This window comes from Lissotriton helveticus, chromosome 7, assembly GCF_964261635.1.
Source record: "Lissotriton helveticus chromosome 7, aLisHel1.1, whole genome shotgun sequence".
Lineage (NCBI taxonomy): Eukaryota > Metazoa > Chordata > Amphibia > Caudata > Salamandridae > Lissotriton > Lissotriton helveticus.
The window spans coordinates 1,944,767,504-1,944,786,291 of NC_136068.1; the positions used below are offsets into that span (position 1 = coordinate 1,944,767,504).

General features: G+C 45.8%; 1 protein-coding gene across 1 annotated transcript in view; it reads left to right on the plus strand.

Annotated features, from left to right (window-relative positions):
• Positions 1 to 18,788, plus strand: part of LOC144770002 (E3 ubiquitin-protein ligase TRIM38-like) — a 139,378-nt gene that overhangs the window by 32,277 nt on the left and 88,313 nt on the right. The window contains exons 2-4 of the mRNA XM_078654195.1: positions 4,919 to 5,014; positions 7,698 to 7,829; positions 9,009 to 9,152. Of these exons, the coding sequence (XP_078510321.1) occupies positions 4,919 to 5,014; positions 7,698 to 7,829; positions 9,009 to 9,152 (372 nt within the window). The remainder of the gene's footprint in view (positions 1 to 4,918; positions 5,015 to 7,697; positions 7,830 to 9,008; positions 9,153 to 18,788) is intronic.

An 18,788-nucleotide genomic window follows, 5' to 3' on the forward strand; every position in this document is an offset into this window, starting at 1 on the left:
CCAGCACCTAGGAAACCCTAGCAAACCCATACATTTTTTAAAACTAGACACCCAGAGGAATCCTGAATGGGGTGACTTGACTGGCTCTCACCATGTTTTGTTTCCCAGAATCCCTTGCAAACCTCAACATTTGTCAAAAAAACACATTTTCCTCACATTTCTGTGGTGGAACGTTCTGGAATCTGCGTGGATTCACAAAATTCCACCCACCCCAGATTCTCCAATGTCTTGCAAGAAAAACAGTACCTCACTTGTGTGGGTCGGCCTAGTGCCCGCAACAGGAAACGGCCCAAAACGCAACATGGACACACCACATTTTACAGTGAAAACTGACACTATTTTGCAAAGTGCCTAGCTGTAGATTTTGTACCCTAGCTCTGGCGGCACAGAGGGAAACCTAGCAAACCTATACATTTTTAAAAACTATATACCCAGGGGAATCCAGGATGGGGTGACTTGTCTGGCTCTCACCAGGATTTGTTCCCCAGAATCCCTTGCAAAGCTCAACATTTGTAAAAAAAAACACACTTTCCTCACATTTCTGTGGTGGAAAGGTCTGGAATCTGCCTGGATCCACAAAATTCCAACCACCCTGCATTCCCCAAAGTCTTCTGAGAAAAACGGTACCTCATTTGTGTGGGTCGGCCTAGTGCCCATGACAGGAAATGGCCCAAAACACAACAGGGACACACCACATCTTCACAGTGAAAACTGGCCTTTTTTGCAAAGTGCTTAGCTGTAGATTTTGAACCCTAGCTCTGCCGGCACCTAGGGAAACCTAGCAAACCTATACATTTTTTAAAACAAGACACCCAGGGGAATCCTGGAATAGTTGACTTGTCTGGCCCTCACCAGGTTCTGTGACACAGAATCCCTTGCAAACCTCATAAATGTGTCCAAAAAACACAATTTCCGCACATTTCTGTGGTGGAAAGTTCTGGAATCTGTGTGGATCCTCAAAAATCCACCCATCCCAAATTCCCCAAAGTCTTCAAATAAAAATGGTACCTCAAATGTGTGGGTGGGTTAAGTACATGCAACACACAAGGGCCCAAAACCTATTGAGGTGACATCAAAATTACCTATCACAAAACAACCTGGTTTTTGAAGGGGGGTCCCATTAGATTTTAAGCCCCGGGCTCAGCGGTCATATAGGGAAACCTACCAAACCCACACATTTCTGAAAACTAGACACCCGGGGGAGTCCAGAAAGGTATTGCTTGTGTGCATCCACCAACATTTCCCTACCCAGAATCCCCTGCAACCCTCAAATTTAGCTGAAAAACTCACTTTTTTTCTCAAATTTCTGTGTGGGAAAGTTCTGGAATCCGTGTTGATCCACAAATTTCCTACCACCCAGCGTTTTCCCAGGTCTCCCAATAAAAATGGTACCTCACTCGCATGGGTGGGTCAAGTACCCACGACAGGCAAGGACCCAAAACCTATTGAGGCGACATCAAAATTACCAATCACATTTGCATCGAGGGTCCCATGAGTTTATTGCCCTGGGCTCGGCGGCCATCTAGGGAAACCTACCAAACCCACACATTTCTTAAAACACCCAGGGGAGTTCAGTAAGGTATGGTTTGCATGGACCCCCCAACATTTCCCTACCCAGAATCCCCTGCAAACCTCAAATTTTGTTGAAAAATCAATTTTTTCTCACATATCTGTGTGGGAAAGTTGTAGGATCACCGAGCTGACACAAATTTCCTACCACCCAGTGTTCCCCAAGTTCTCTCGATAACAATGGTACCTCACTTGTGAGGGGAGGCATTGTTGCTGCAACAGGAAAGGGCCCAAATCGTACTGTGGAGACTTCAAAATTACCTACAGCAAAACTACCTGCTTATGGGGGGTACCTGGTTTTTTGGTATCGGGCTCACCGCCATATAAGGAAACCTACCAAACCCACACATTTCTGAAAACTAGATTCCCTGGGTAGTGCAATGAGGTATGGCATGCGTGGGTCCCCCAAAGGTTCCATATCCAGAATCCCCTGCAAACCTCAAATGTAGCTGAAATAAAACCCTTTTCCCACATATTTCTGAGTGGAATTACCATGCTGGCACACATGTCCTACCCCACAGTGTTTCACTTAGTCTCCCAAGTAAAATTATACCTCACTTGTGTGGGTGGGGCAAGGACCTGTGACTCACCGCACAGAAATTTTGAGGTTTGCAATGGATTCTAGGTAACAGAACCTGGGGAGAACCAGACAAGTCACCCCATCCTGGATTCCTCTGAGTGTCTAGTTTGCAAACATATAGGTTTGCCAAGTTTCCTTAGGTGCCGGCAGAGCTAGGGTTCAAAATCTACAGCTAGGCACTACAAACAGAGCCCGATTTCACTGTGAAAATGTTGGGTGTCCACGTTGCGTTTTGGGCGTTTCCTGTCACAGGCACTAAGCCGACCCACACAAGTGAGGTACCATTTTTCTAGGAAGACTTTGGCAACGCTGGTGGGTGGAATTTTGTAGATCCACGCAAATTCCATAACTTTTCATCACAGAAATGTGAGGACAATTAGTTATTTTTTACACAGTTTGAGGTTTGCAAGGGATTCTGGGTAACAGAACCAAGTAAGAGCCACACAAGTCACCACATACTGGATTCCCCTGGGTGTCTAGTTTTCAAAAATGTATAGGTTTGCTACGTTTCCTTGGGTACTAGCTGCGCTAGGACCTAAAATCCAGAGGTAGGCACATTTAGCAAAAAGTCTGTGCCTAGTGGGCTTTCTGCCGCCCTGGGGAGGGGGAAAATCGGGGGCTATTGCCGGTATGCCCCCAGGGGGGGTTAGAAGGATTAGCTATTTTGTTTGGGTGGGTGGGGGCATTGGGATGCCCATTCTGGGCAGCCCCCACCCCTACGTATAAAAAAAGCCAGCATAATTGCTGGTGCCACGGTGGCTCCCTGCCCCCCAGGGGGCAGATCAGGTGCTACTGCCCCCATCTGCCTCCTGGGTGGGACATAAATACAGTGGCATCTTTTTTGGTGGGGTGGGGGCATTGGCATTCCCATTCTGGTCAGCCCCCACCCCTGAATTGTGAAAAACATTTACCCCTCGTGCCTAGTGGGCTTTCTATCGACCCGACGGGCAGATAAGGGGCGGTTGCCCCCATCTGCCTCTCAGGGGGGCAGAAAGACTGTGGTAATTTTTGGGGGCTAGGGGCTGCCCAGAATGTGCATAGGAATGCCCCCATCCCCCAAAAAAACAAATTCCTCTGGCCTAGTGGGTTTTCTGCCCCCCCCCCCCCCCGGGTGGCAACTCAGGGCCTACTGTCCCTTTCTCGCTCCTAGCCCCACGAGCACTGAAACATTCAAACTGAAACCAAATTTCAGTTTTGATTTCAATCTAATGAGACAGCGCGCCATGCGCGCCTCGTCATTAGACTGGAAACCTGTGAAGGGCCCAGTGAGGTTGAGGAAGCTCTTCCCCAACTCCCGAGGCGCAAAAAAAATGTTGGAAATCCCTCAGCTATTTTCAGCAGAGGGATTTCGTCCCCCTGTCCTCATGACGGAATGGTTCCATCAAGAGCACAGGAGCAGTGGTGCTCATGAGGGAACCATTTCGTCATGAGCACCTGAAGGGGTTAATACAAATCCACTGACAATCAGTGATTAGTCTTGACGCACAATGAGACAGCAACTCATTCTTGGCACACACTGACCGTCGGTGAATATTGGCACTCAGAGGAAACGGCCAGCATTGGTGCACACTTTGAGGGCCTGGTTTACACTGGCATAAACTGAGTGACGATGGCCAGTATTGGCGCACACTGAGAGGCGATGGTCAGCATTAACGCACACTGAGAGGTCATGGTGTACAGCGGCATAAGCTGAGTGATGATGGCCAGGATTGACACACACAGAGGCGATGGTCAGCATTAACGCACACTGAGAGGCGATGGTCAGCATTAACGCACACTGAGAGGGCGTGGTGTACAGCGGCATAAACTGAGTGATGATGGCCAGGATTGGCACACACTGAGCGACGATACTCAGGAGTGGTTCCCAGACATGCACACCGGCACAGATTGTCCAGCTTTGAGAAACACCAAATCTCTCTGGTCAGCCTTGACAAGAACTGAGTGTCTGTGGTAACATTTCACACACATTGACAGACTTATATAGACTGTAAGTGGCAGCTAGATAAGCATCATGCAGTGCAGACAATATAGACCTGGTACATACAGGAAGTTTCAGTCCAGATGTGGCGCGCACTGAGGGTCACTAGCCAGTCTCTGCAGCCACACAGAGTCACTGACATGTCTTGCATCAAACTGAGACTTACTTCCAGCCTTGGCACACACACTGAGGGTCACTCTCCTTTCCTCACTGATTCTTGGCTGGAGCCAGAACACGCTGATCAGTCTTGGTGCACACTCAGATTCATTGTTTAATCTTGCATATCCTGAGAGCCACTGGTCGATCTTGGCAAAGAAGTAGAGCCACTTACCATCTTGGCATACACTGAAACTCAGTGACCAGTCTTGGAAGACACAGAGACTCAGTGACTAGTTTTGGAAGACACAGAGACTCAGTGACTAGTCTTAAATCACACTGAGACTCAGTGACCAGTCTTTGCACACACTGAGACTCAGTGACTAGTCTTGGCAGTTGGCACACACCGAGACTCAGTAACCAGTCTTGGCACACATCGAGACACATTGACTAGTCTTGGCACACAGAGAGACTCAGTGACCAGTCTTCGCACAAACAAAGACCCAGTGACCAGTCTTGGTACACACTAAGACTCAGTGACCAGTCTTGGCACACACTGATTGTCTTTGGAGTGACTTGGCACACATTAACTGAGGATATTACAGGCTGTTCTGTGATATTGTACTCCAGCTACAGGCAGGCGATCCACTCCCACATTTAAAGTTAAACACCGGATTCTGTGATTTCTTCTCCAGGTGGTGAGGAGATCCCTCGTCTAAGGAGACAGGCGATAACACTGGGAGTGATGATTGCCGTCAACGTATTCATAAACATCGTGCTCTACCGGCTGGGTAAGATGTGTGGAGTTGACTTTCAGACACCCTAAGAGCCCCTGTGGCAAATGAAAGGGCCTCTCTGCCTCAGACATGATTAGAAAAACTACAGATAAAAAGAAATAGAGGCTCCTGAATCTACATTGTAATCACAGAATTACAGTGAGGAGGTGGTCGTCGGCCACAGCAGTAATGTCTGATTCAAAGATTTGTCTTAAACATTGTTTAATATGTACATTCTGCTGGATGATGAAGATGGAGATGGAGATGATGCTGATGATGATGATAATTAAGTGTTCCAAGTGCGGAGAGTTAGTAATGGACAATGATGATGATGATGATGATAATGATGATGGTGATGGTGATGATGATGATGATGATGATGATGATGATATTGATGGTGATTTTGATGATGATGATGATGATGATGTTGATGTTGATGGTGATGATGATGATGGTGATTATGATGATGATGATGATGATGATGAGGATGATGATGATGATGGAGAAGATATTGATGGTGATTATGATGATAATGATGGAGATGATGTTGATGGTGAAGATAATGATGGTGATGATGATGATGATGATGATGATGATGGAGATGATATTGAGGGTGATTATGATGATGATGATGATGATGATGGAGATGATGTTGATGATGCTGATGGGGATTATGATGATGATGATGATGATGATGGAGATGATATTGAAGAGGATTATGATGATGATGATGCTGATGATGGAGATGATATTGATGGTGATGATGATGATGATGATGATGATGATGATGATGATGGAGTTGGTATTGATGGTGATTATGATGATGATGATGATGATGATGATGATGGTGATATTGATGATAGTGATGATGATGATGATGGAGATGATATTGATGGTGATTATGATGATGATGATGATGATGTTGATGTTGATGATGTTGATGTTGATGGTGATGATGATGATGGTGATTATGATAATGATGATGATGATGAGGATGATGATGATGGAGAAGATATTGATGGTGATTATGATGATAATGATGGAGATGATGTTGATGGTGATGATGATGATGGTGATTATGATGATGATGATGATGCTGATGGAGATGATATTGAGGGTGATTATGATGATGATGATGATGGTGATGTAGATGATGTTGATGATGATGATGATGGGGATTATGATGATGATGGAGATGATATTGAAGGTGATTATGATGATGGTTTATTATTATTATTATTAAGTGTTTTGATTGTTAAGAGTGATATAAGGCTCCTGAAGAGGGCGCCCCGGTTAGTGATGGCTGGTAATGCCTTAGAAAGTGTTACTGTGAGGAGCTGTCGCTGATGAAAGTGAAAGTGCTGTAAATACTGTGAGAAGTTTTCCTGGCATATGATGTCCCCTATTCTAGTGGGCACCGTGCACCACTCCAAACGACCCTTATTGGTGGTAGGTTTAGAGAACCTTTATAGAAAGCTATCCTGGTGGTAGCTTTGGAGAGCAGCCTTCAGGCTAAGTCTTGAAGGAATGTAAAGCAGCTCGTTTTAAAAGTCTATAATCTCTTGAATGATCAAATGAAAGCAGAACCACACCAGTTATATATAAAAAAATATGTATTTATTCTAAGCACACCCCTCTAGTCTCTTTATGAGGATAGAGGCAAAAGTACAATACAAGAACTTAAATACCACAAAGTAAATTGCACAGTATACATTTTGCCCTAGGGGCCTCACAAACCATATACTAAGAAAGTGCTATAAAAACCACGTAGAGCATAGAGATGCAGAGTGAAGGGTCTGGCAATGAATAAGAAAGACTCAGTATTAATAGTGCATTGAAGGTAAACATGTCTAACCCCTGCCACAGCACTACTGGAGGGAGGAAAGGGCTGAAGCACTTCCTGTTTATTGTCAGTGAAGTAAATTAGGGCTCTGCAGTTGGGGCAGGAAAATAAATTCAACCCTTCCTTCCTCAGTTAATCTCTCCTGTTTATGTATGCTTTCTCTCTCCCTCCCTCTCTCTCCCTCCCTCTCTCTCCCTCTCTCTCTCTCTCCCTTCTCTCTCTCCCTCTCTCTCGCTCTCCCTTCTCCCCCTTTTCTCTCTCTCTCTCCCTTCTCCCTCTCTCTCTCTCTCTCTCTCTCTCTCTCTCTCTCTCTCTCTCTCCCTCTCCTCTCTCCCTCTCCCCCTCTCTCTCTCTCTCCCTCTCTCTCCCTCCCTCCCTCTCTTTCTCTCTCCCCTCCTCTCTCTCCCTCTTCCTCTCTCTCTCTCTCTCCCTCTCTCTCTCTCTCCCTCTCTCTCTCCCTCTCTCTCTCCCTCTCTCTCTCCCTCTCTCTTCTCTCTCCCTCTCTCTCTCTCTCCCTCTCTCTCTCTCTCTCTCTCCCTGTCTCTCCCTCTCTCTCTTCTCTCTCCCTCTCTCTCTCTCCCCCTCTCCCTCTCTCTCTCTCTCTCCCTCTCTCTCTCTCCCCCCCTCTCTCTCTCTCTCTCTCTCTTCCTCTCACCTCCCTCTCTCTCCCTCTCCCCTCTCTCCCTTTCTCTCACTCCCTCTCTCTCCCTCTCCCCTCTCTCCCTTTCTCTCTCTCGCTCCTTCTCCCTCTCTCTCTCTCCTTCTCCGCTCCCCTCTTTTCTCACCCCTCTCTCTCTCGCTCTCTCTCTCCCTCTCCCTCTCTCTCTCCCCCTCTCTCTTGCCCCCCCCCCGCAGTGGAGAGAGCAGTCTTCTACAGCCCCAGGGTGCAGAGCTGTGCTGGTCTCCAAGACGAGGCTGGAGGTGGTCAAGGGTCTTCCCAGAATCCTCAGCGCTCTCTTCTGAAAACCTCTCTCTGCCTCCATCCAGGTAAACACCCTTTCATCTCTTGTTTCTGCATGTTGTGGTTCATGCCATGTTCATGTGTGTTGGGGTTCAGCCATGTTGGTGACGTCACTCTGGGACAGTAGATGCTGAAAGTGAGGGCGGGGGCTGATGACGCAGGGATGACGCAGTCTGAGGTAGAAGTGGTAAATGCAGGCTTCTTACTACTACCGAGGGCAGCTCCATGGACATATCTGCCTCACACCAGTGGTGTAGCAAGGATGCCAAGAGCTCTGAAGCAGCTACAATTGCAGAGCAGAGGACCCTCACAGCCCTGGGCCCCTCACAGCCCTGGGCCCCTCACAGCTCTGGACCCCAGTGTCACTGCACCTGCTGCACGCTCTTTAGGTACGCCCCTGCCTCACACCTATCCCAGCTCAGACTCTCACATGTAAATATGTTCCTAACATGTCATGTTGTATGTCCTGGTCTGTTCAGCCCTCACAGTCCTTCCTCCCTGGTCTGTGGTACCTCCAGCACTGCTGATGCTCTTGTGTTATTGTGGACAGCACTTCTATCCACAGCTGTGCAGAGACACAAACACACAGAGGGTTGTGTGTCAGTGCCATTGACAGAAATAACGCCTGGTTTTAATATAGTGTCTAAAATATCATTTACAAAAAGTGAATCTCTTTGAGTGTAGATTCTCTGACTCTCATGTGTGATTCTTAAGACACAATATCTTTGTCAGACAATATTTATTCCACAATATTCTGCTCCCAGACCCACAAGAGGAGTCACTCTCAGATCACAACAAACATTTCAACACTTTGTTGCATGAACCACTTCATCAGTTGATCCGGACTCCTCTCGTTATCTCTTTCTTTTCCTCTCCGACACTCATTCTCTCTCGCTTCTACTGTCTCTCTTCTTTTTTCCTTTATCTATTTCACTCTCTTTCTCTATTACTGTTTCGCTCCCTTTATTATTTCTTTCTCTGCTTATCTCCCTCCCCCTCTCTCTCTGTCTCTCTGCACCTCCCTCTCCCTCCCTCTCTCTGTCTCTCTGTATCTGTCTCTCCCTCCTCCCCTCTTCTACCTCTTTGCACCTGTCTCTCCCTCATCCCTTCCTCCCTCTCTTTGTACCTGTCTCTCCCTCCTCCTTTCTCTGTCTCCCCCCCTAATCTCTGTCTCTTTGTACCTGTCTCTCCCTCCTCTGTACCAGTTTCCCAGTACAACCTCCATGACAGACAAGGATGTCTCCCTGGACAGAGCTGCCCCAGGGTGAGGAATGAGCCTGGAACAGAAGATTCCTCTCCAGGGAGAGATTTACAGCCTCATCTGAGAGAGACTCTGTGTCTCCACAAAGGTGAGAGAAATGTACATTTTAACTTTCTACACACACATTTGTTTTTGAATAAATATACATGTTGTTCTGGATATTTACATGTTAAATACAAGACTGGATCAGAACACTATTTGTTTTGAATGTACTTTTTGCAGGTCACTGCCTTTCATACATTGAAACCACCTGTGCTCTTGGACAGCACTGAACACACACTCTGCATATACTTCGGGTTTACCATTGCTTGCGCTTTTTGTAAACACTGACATCCATCAGATGGACACAGGATAAACAAAATTAGAATAGAAGTAATATGGTAATTATAAGTCACTAGGTAAACTATGGAACGTACTATCACACTATAGTTAGGGTTGTCTGGCAAGCGAGCTAGAAGGAGTGTGGATGGAGGTGCGCTACTTACAATATTTTGAAAGAGTTTGATTATTTAAAATTGAAAGATATAACGATAACTTTGTAATTTCTAATTGTGCAATTTGATTCATTTTTATAGGAAAATAAAGATTCCCTAACTATAACTAAGCTTTAATGTTTTTTTGTTTTTTCTTTCAATTTCAATGATATTTTAACATTTTTAATAAAATGGGTTTCAAATCATAGAGAACAATCTCATCGAGAGGAGTGTTCTTATGTAAAGGGTTGTATCATACAGAGAAGAACTGTTACACAATGTAGTGTTATAGAGTGGAGTATCGTAGAGTGTAATACAGTAGAGTAGAGTGGGATAGCGTACAATGAATTAAAGTATGATAGAGTGGAGTGGTGCCTCGTACAGTTGAGTGGCTCGTATATACCAGTTCAGTGGCGTAGCGTATAGTCATATATTTTAGTGTCTTGTCATATAGTACAGTGGACTAGTGTGTCGTAAAGCGTTGGAAAGTCTCGTGGAGTGTTGTACAGTGGAATGTTGTGGGATAGAGTTGAGTATAGATAGGCTGTGGGGTTTTAGGTTTAAACCTATAATAACTGATAAAACCCCACTGAAAGAAAAATAGCCCTCACCGGTGAAAACATATAAACACTGAAAAAACACCTGCACAACCACAAACTAAATGCCATTCAACGAAAGGAAAAAGAAAGTGAAATAGTAATTTCGTTCTTACTGAAGGGGTCAATAAAATGTAACTTTGTTATACAAGCTAGCAGTAAAAAAGACTGGCTAACATTATTCTGCTTGAGTTGTGTTCTTTAGGGATGCCACTAAAATATTGTTTCTCCTTCCTTTTACTTTTTTCAGTTTTATGCACTTTGGTCTAAAGATGCCGGGTTTAGGTTCATGTTTTAGATCTAGTTTAATTATTTTATAAACTGTAGAGAATCAGGACATATCAAACTCATATTTGATATTTTGGCGGCATTTGATTCTTTCACTGATAGGTAAAATGGCTAGTTTCATAAAAATCTTTCCTAATATGTGTCATCACATTTACCCACAGAGAATGGGTAAAAAACCTTAATACATCAGACCCTCGTTTCTAATGGGTCAGCATTGATAGTAGGTGAATTGCCAACACCTCAGGCTTTAAACATTAAATCCAAGGTATAGTGACAACTATATATATCACCAAGCATCTGGGATAGTGGTGAAAAAGTGACACCAGACTTTTGGAAAACATGGAACGCAGTGTCACTTGTTATGCTCTGCAAAAAAGGTTCTTTCCAAGTTCAACAAAGATTGGAGTGATATTGTTTGTATTTGCAGTGATTCAGCTATGTATATAAAACATTTGTGTGATGACCTGTCAAAATTGATACCCGAGCTGAAGTGATTCCCTTTAGGAGTTCCTTGCCACTTGTTAGATGGTATGCTGAAAGCATCCTTACAATCTTCAGAGTTAATGAGGGATTCTATTGACTTTTTAGTCCATTCTGGTGCACTGTTTTCTTATGCCCAGGAACTAAAACGCAAATATTTATCATTTTGTGCTTTATGTGGCATCAAAGAAAGGGTCATCCCAACTGTGTCCCTTAGCTGACGGTTCTCAGCCCAAGGGGCTATGAATGCTGAGAGGGCCTTTTCACAGAAGTTTACATGGGAAGGAAAGCGTGAGCGCACATGACCAAAGACTCACTGAAGAAGTATTGTATGGTGTACTACAATAAGATTAATTTGCAAAAATCTCTTTGGCCCTCATATACACTACACGTACACTGTCTATATACCATGTTCTTTCAGAGCAGAAAGCAAGCAATGATAAAAACAAAATGTTCCATAAACACCGGAAAAACACTTTTTCTGTTGTTTTTAGTGGCGTGAAAATGTGTACCCACTGAAAACAACAGTCTTTTAAGATATTGAAAACACTGAATAAACCCCACCAGAATTTACCAAAAATAGAAACTGAAAACAGGACAGCCTAAGTATAGAGTTGCAAATTCAGTGTTTCTAGCATACAGTGGAGTAGTATACTCTGGAATCGCATATAGTTGAGTAGCATACAGTGGAATGGCATGTAGTGGTGTAGACCGGAGGAGCGTACAGTAGAATGGGGTAGAGCGGAATACCATACAGTAGAGTGGTGTATTGTGGTGTTGCACACACTGAAATAGGCTAGAGAGGTGTGGTGTACAGTGGAGTCGTGTAGAGAGTAATAGTGTAGAGTGGACTACAGTGGAGTGTTGTGGAGTGAAATAGCATGGAGTGGAGTACCATACAGTACCACACAGTGGATTTGTATACAGTGCCATAGCGTACAGTGTAGAGTGGACTGGAGTACAGTGGAATAGTGTACAGTGGAGTGCCGTAGACTGGAGTGTCATATAGTGCAGTGTGGTACAGTGGTGTGGTGTACAGTGGAGTTACATACAGTGTAATAGGGTTAGAGTGGAGTGGCGTAGCGTTCAATTTCGTACAGTGTAACAGTGTGGAGCGTAATAGCGTACACAGAAGTGGCATACAGTGCAGTGGCGTGGACTGGGGTGGCGTAGAGTGGAGTGGAGTAGAGCGAATAGTATACAGTGGAGTGGTGTATAATGCAATAGTGTATAATGGAGTGGCATACACTAGAGTGGTGTAGAGTGGAGTATGGTACAGTGGCGTATCATGCAGTAGAATAGCATACAGTGTTGCGGTATACAGTGGTGTGGAGTAGAGAGGAATAGCGTACAAAGCAGTAGCTTACAGTGGAGTGGTGTATAGTGGAGACACGAAGCCTGTGTCGGTGGAAAGTGGAGAGTGGTAGAGTGGAATACTGTATAGTAGAGTGGTGTAGAGTTGAGTTGCATACAGTCTATTAGCGTAGACTGGAGTGTGGAGCGTGTACTCGTGTACAGTGGCATACTGTAGAGTAGAGTAGAGTGGAAAAGCATCAAATGTATTAGCATAGAGTGAAGTGGGGCACAGTGGAGTGGCGTAGACTGGAGTGGCACACAGTGGATTACCATACAATTGAGTGACATACAGTCGAAAGACATCCAATGGGATAGCATATAATCTAGCGACATAGAGGAGTGGCGTACAGTGGAGAGGCATACTGTGGATGATCGTACAGAGTGTAGCAGATTAAAGTGGAGTATAGGTGACCCTGTAAAAAAGACATACACTAAACAAAAGAACACTCAACATAAAGCACACACTCTAGCGCAGCCGCGTTCGGGGGAGCAAGCTGATTCCTGTTGCTGTGAGTATACACTGCTAAAAGGAAGGCAACGTTTTGGAAGGTTCTAAACTTTAAGTACCAATAATGGCTGTACTGTACATTACTTACAGGATTTGGGCTAGAGCATCAACCACCAGCGTTCAGAGGCTCATGAGGCATTGTCCTGAAAATTCTTAAGTATGCCTTCATCATTTACATTACTAACCATTGTCTCTCCACATTTAGAGCTAAGTCCTAGAGGCACATAGGGTCTATAACCTCTAGAGTGTGTGCTTTATGTTGAGTGTTCATTTGTTTAGTGTATGTCTTTTTTACAGGGTCACCTATACAAGTAGAATGACAGGAACTGTCAATTGACCCCCACTGTACATTTATATACAATTATTTTTTACAGGTCACTGTACCACGTATAACTATAAGGAGTGGAGTACTACATTGCAGTCCTTCTTCTCTTTGTTTTTTTCTTTTTCCTATACAGGTTTTTTGCATATTGGCAGACAACTTTATTGAGATCTGTAGGCCCATTATAGTTCTACTTCTCCACTCTATGTAAATACACTATTTTTTACCTAGAAAAACGTGAGTAAGGTGGGGTGTGGTGCACCCCGTCCTGAAGAAGGAGTTGATCTCCGAAACATGTCGACACACCCAAGAGGTGATGTGCTTAATATCACTTAAAAACACCTCGTCCTGCACCCTTTTTAATAGTACCAGCTCGGGGGATCATTAAAATTATTTTTGACATACCCTATGAGCCAGGCATCTTTTTAAACTTTCACTCACTTGTGTCACTCCACCACATACTCACTAACCCTCACACGCACCACGCATAGTCTTCTTTATCAGTGCTCCCACGTAGTCATCGGTCGTAGCACGCCGCATCCCGTAGAGGGGTGCGAAGACCCCAATGATGAAGCATGACACCAAGGGTCCTTTTGGTGTGTGAGGGGTATTTTAAAAACACTTTGTGCTCCTCACCACAGTAGGGAGCACTACTGATCTGGTGGATTCTTGTTGTTTATTTACATTGCCCGGGAGAAGGAATCCACCATCCAAACTTCTCTCTCTCCCTCCTTTTGTTAATTATAATACATGTAAATAATACCACTGATGTCATTAATAATGAGATCATTTACTCATTCTCACACTGTGCTCCAGGCTTTCAAAAGGCAGGGGTCATTAAAAGCAGAACTGAAGGGGTTCATTTTGTCATCAAAATTATGGTTGATGTTCTAGAAGGCTAAAACGTGGTCATAAATACCTTCCTCGTCCATTTCAATAAAACCTTCTGACACCTAGACACAAGCAGCAGCCGGCCAGTTCACTCCCTCATGATCAGTTGCAGATTTACCACTGTGTTCTATTGAGCAACTAGAATGCTAACATTCTGTAAAAACACACACAAAAGGACAGTGGACCAAGAAAAGCAACCAGTCAGGCACCAATCCAATACAATCACCAATTAAACGTTTTCAAATGCAAAAGTCAGTTCTTATGTGCAGAATCTCCAAAAGTGCCCCCTGTCCAAGAGCACTACCCTGTCCCTAGGGGCAACCAAAGTAAAAACGAAATTAGAGATGCACCACTTTGTAGCAATATTCAAAATAGTCCTTTGAAAAATAATTCTCTAAGGATCCATAAAGTCATTGTACACTGATCAAGTTTTTTTTTTCCTTTATTTAGTTCTTTCTTTAAAAGACAGACAGCCAACGCGTTTCGTCCTAAAAAAAAGGGCTTCTTCAGGGCAATGTAGGAATTATGTAGAAGATTTTGGCCTAATAACCCGGGCAAAATGTTATATTGCGACTGGGGTGGAATTCTGACCCTTGCGTTCCGCTCATCCGTCTGAGCCGGTGCGTAGTCCAATCAAAGAGACAAGTGCTAAAAGGATAGATATATTCTTCTATTTTCTTGAGATCACTAAGTAATTTTGTAGCCAGGAGTGTGGCTTGTGTGGTATGATAGCCACAGCAATTCAGTACCGCAATGCAATTCTTATCCCCTCAGCCATATTGGAAGTGTGGCCAATGGCTTTGTTATAGTGTGGCTGTAGCCAATGGCTTTGTTATCGGTCCCTGCTGGGCGGCAGGGGAACGCCCTTTACGATGTGGCGTCGTACTATCCGTCAGAAGAAAACAACTCGCGCTGAGCACTGGAAGTCCGTCAGTGGAGTTCAGGCTGAAGATGCCTGTGCTTATTTAACGAGCCCACAGAGTTGGCGTTCAATTAATTCAGACCGCGAAAGTCAGTCCATGAGAGGAGGGGCGGGCAGAAGCTCCATCAGAAGATTGAGCTTGCCACTAGAAGTGGGCGCAACTCGAGTAAATCAGTGTAGAGTAATGATATGGAATTACTGTAGAATTCAGCGAGATTACGATTGAATTAAGCGGTGTTGGAAATGGGATCCCTGGCTGGCCAGGGCTTTCGCCAAAGTCAGTCAGAGACCACCACTCCCAAGTCAGGGCAAGGGAGTTACACGCCAAGATAACCCCTGCTCACCCTCTAGGTAACGTGGCGCGAGCAGCAAGGCTAAACTTGGAGGCGATGTAAGTTAAGTATTTGCGCACGCACCCCAGCAACAACACCCAAAGGCCCACCACTAAGGAAACTCCACACAAGGTTATATAAAAATAGCCTTTGTATTATAATAAACATACATTAGACAAGACACACGTATTGTTACACTGTGCCAACAGGCACGGGCGGAATTTACAAGGGATATTGTACAGGACAGTGCCACCTGGACCACTGTCAGGGGTATGCACTTTTAGAAGTAACACTTTTAGAAATAGTACTTTAGAAGGTAAAATCACTGTAGCACACAATATAAAAATAGAGCACGCAACCAGTAATCACTGGTAACCAGGACCTCACTAGCACCACCTGCGCTAGGGGGACAACAACCACCTAAGTATTACAATACCTGTAGGGGTGTAAGAACATAACACATGATGCAATGCATAACATTCAGTCAGAGGTGTAAGGGAGGAAAACACATGATGCATCAACAATACATTCAGAGGTGCAGAAAATGAACAATTGCCAAACTCACAAAAGTCACCACCTGTGACTGTCCCTAGGCCAACTGGCCTCATTATGGCTAGGACGCCCTGTGTCCCAAAGTCAGGGGGCCTAAACGTGGCAGTTGCCCACAAAGTGCTGGGCAACTGGTGCAGGAAAGTTAGGGCAACGTTGGAGCCTCGTGGGCTCAAGAACCACCTGTGAGCCTCCCAGGCTCTACTCTCCAGAACAACTGTGCCCCTGAGCCTCTCTAGGCTCGCAAAACAATTATGCTGGCACTATAGAGCTTCAGCGCTCTAAAACAATGAAAATGCCCCAGAGCCTCTCAGGGCTCTACATTAATGAACTGGCACTCGAGCCTCTCTCAGGGCTCTCTAACAAATGTGGGCGATGAGCTTCTCGAGCCTCCTCTGGGCTCGCAAAACTACTGGGGGCGTGGAGCCTCTCGGGGCTCAAAAACGGGAATGCCCTGAGCCTCTCAGGCTCGTAGATACAAATCGCCCTCAGGAGCCTCGGGGCTCCAAACAAGAATGCGGCTTTCTGGGCCGGTGGGGCCCCTCACGGGGGACCCTCGAACACGTGGGGCCTTCGTTTGGAGTCCCCCCCTCTGGGGGACTCGAGAAGCCGGGAATGCCCCCTTGAAGCCCTCGTGGCTTCACTCTAGAAATGAGCGCGAGGTCACGCTACCGGGAAGGGGGGGCGGACAGCAACAATGTGTCCCGGCACCCCTCCCTGTCCTCTTTGTCACTCACCGGCTGTCTGGGGCTGCGGCCGCTCCTCTTCTCTCGTCCCGGGGCTCTCCCTTCGATCGGGAGCCTCGGGCAGGACACGCCGGCTGCTTCTCTTCTTGCTGCTCGGCTGCGGGGGCGGGACTTCCAGGTCACCCTCCCTCGGGCCGCGCAGCGATTGGCCGGGCACACGAGCACTTCCGGGTCGCCGCAGGCAGCACGGCGGCTCGCTTCAGACAGGCAGGCGGGGTCCCATTATCCGAGGAGTGGGCTCCCTCGTGATAAATTAAAATCCCAAGACGGGGCAATGCCGGGTGGGCACCGACCTCCAAAAGGGCAATAATCCGAGGTGGGCACTTGGACATCAAACGGTGGACACCACCAAATCAGCAGCTGCCGGGTGGGCACCGGCTGGGCTCTCAAAGCGCTAACAGCGCTAACAACGAAGGCAAGGCGCTCCCAAGCGCCACAGGACAAGATACAGCGCTCTCAGCGCTAGGAGCCAAATAAAGCGCTCTCAAGCGCTAGCCAAGGGATACCAGCGCTCCCCGGTGCTGAAGGGCAGAGAGCAGCGCTCTCAGTGCTGTAGGCACAGCACAAGCTCCAGCAGGGGCTGGAGGCAGACAGGGGGCAAGGCTGGGCCAGAGCCAGCACACTGGGTCTCCAGGCAGGGAGACAGTCCAAGTGGCGGTCCTCCTGGCACCAGCAGCAGCAACAGCCCCCTCTGGCAGGATCAGAAGAGAGAACACCTCTGTGGGGACACAGCCCCATTTTTATACACCACATTCCTTTGTCTCAGGGTGCAGGGTGGGGGCAGAACCAGTCGCAGCTGGTCTTGGAGCACCCTTGATGGCCCAACCACCCCTTTCATTCACTGGGGAGGCTAGGGTCGTTAGATACACCACAGGGGGGCGGAGCCAGCATTGTGTGGGGAAAAACCCAGCCCATCCAGGAGACAGGTACACTCCTCCCACACATCACTCAAGCTAATCTCACACTCACCACCGGGCAGACCCATCCAGACTTCCTGGAGCCTGGCATGGCAGCCAGCTCCAGCCAATCACGCTCCAGCACCCTCACTGCACACACACATCAATGTCCAGAAGTAGCACTTCCCTTCTAGACACATACAAGCCGCACATACCATCGTGCAGCATTCATTCTCCCGAGTTCACACATACTAAACTCGAGCCTGCACTCCCCACACATCAGGAACTAACATGGACACACACATTCCCCATGCATTCCTATGGGAGGGCAGGCCAGCCATGCTACACGCACGCACTTCACTCTGGGACACAGGGAAAAAGTGCGCAGAGACCCAAAAATCACTAACACAGGGTCACAAATAAAAGCAAAAAAGTTTAGGGGTGAACCTGCCCTAAGGGCCAAGTCCAACAAGCGGGCAGAGTAATTTTGCGTTTAGCGCCATTTCCAAACACAAAAATTCTGTCTTGCGTCCAAAATGGACGTGAGGATGCATTTTGTGCTAATAAATTGCGTTCTGTGCAACAGAGCACAAATACCAAGTCTGAGCATCACTTGCGCTCTCTAAATGTGCTCTCCCAGTAGAATTTTTTCCCCAACATTACTCTTAATTACCCGAGCAGAAGTAATTGTGTAATTATCAGTAATTTTGTGCCAAAGAGCAATGCAGAATTACCCAAAATACTCTGGAGTAATAGAAATGCTGCCCAGGTATCCTGTTAACATTTAATTTTTCTACATATTTATTGTATTTTATTCACAGATTTTTTTCTCCTTTCCCCGTGCCCCTTCCTTCCCTTTCTATATTTGTCTCCCCTTTTCTCTCTACAACAAAGTATAACATGCTCTTATTCTTTCCCAATTACAATCATTTGCTATTTATCCCATATTTATGGTTGGATAATGTCTTCATATTTGGATATTTTTAATAGTTTATTTCGCATTTTCTATCTACATTTATTATTCAGAATTTTTTAAATACTTTTTCAACAAAACATATTTATTGTAAAAATAAAATCCACTTTACAGAGATTTTAGTGAGGTACAGCACCCCCGTTGACACCTGGGCTCCATTGATTGACACAATAGCCATTAGTTAAACAAGACTTAAACATGTGAACTACAGAACACATTTTTTTGTTTTTTTTGGAGAGTTATATATAGCGCGAACTAGACCCGAACAGAATCAGGTATCAGAGCGCTTTACATATTTTCCAGTTACGTTACATGAGGACACACTTTAATTTTATTTACAACAAGGGGTGGTGATGGACAGAGTCTCTGAATTAAGCAGAGTACTCTCACCC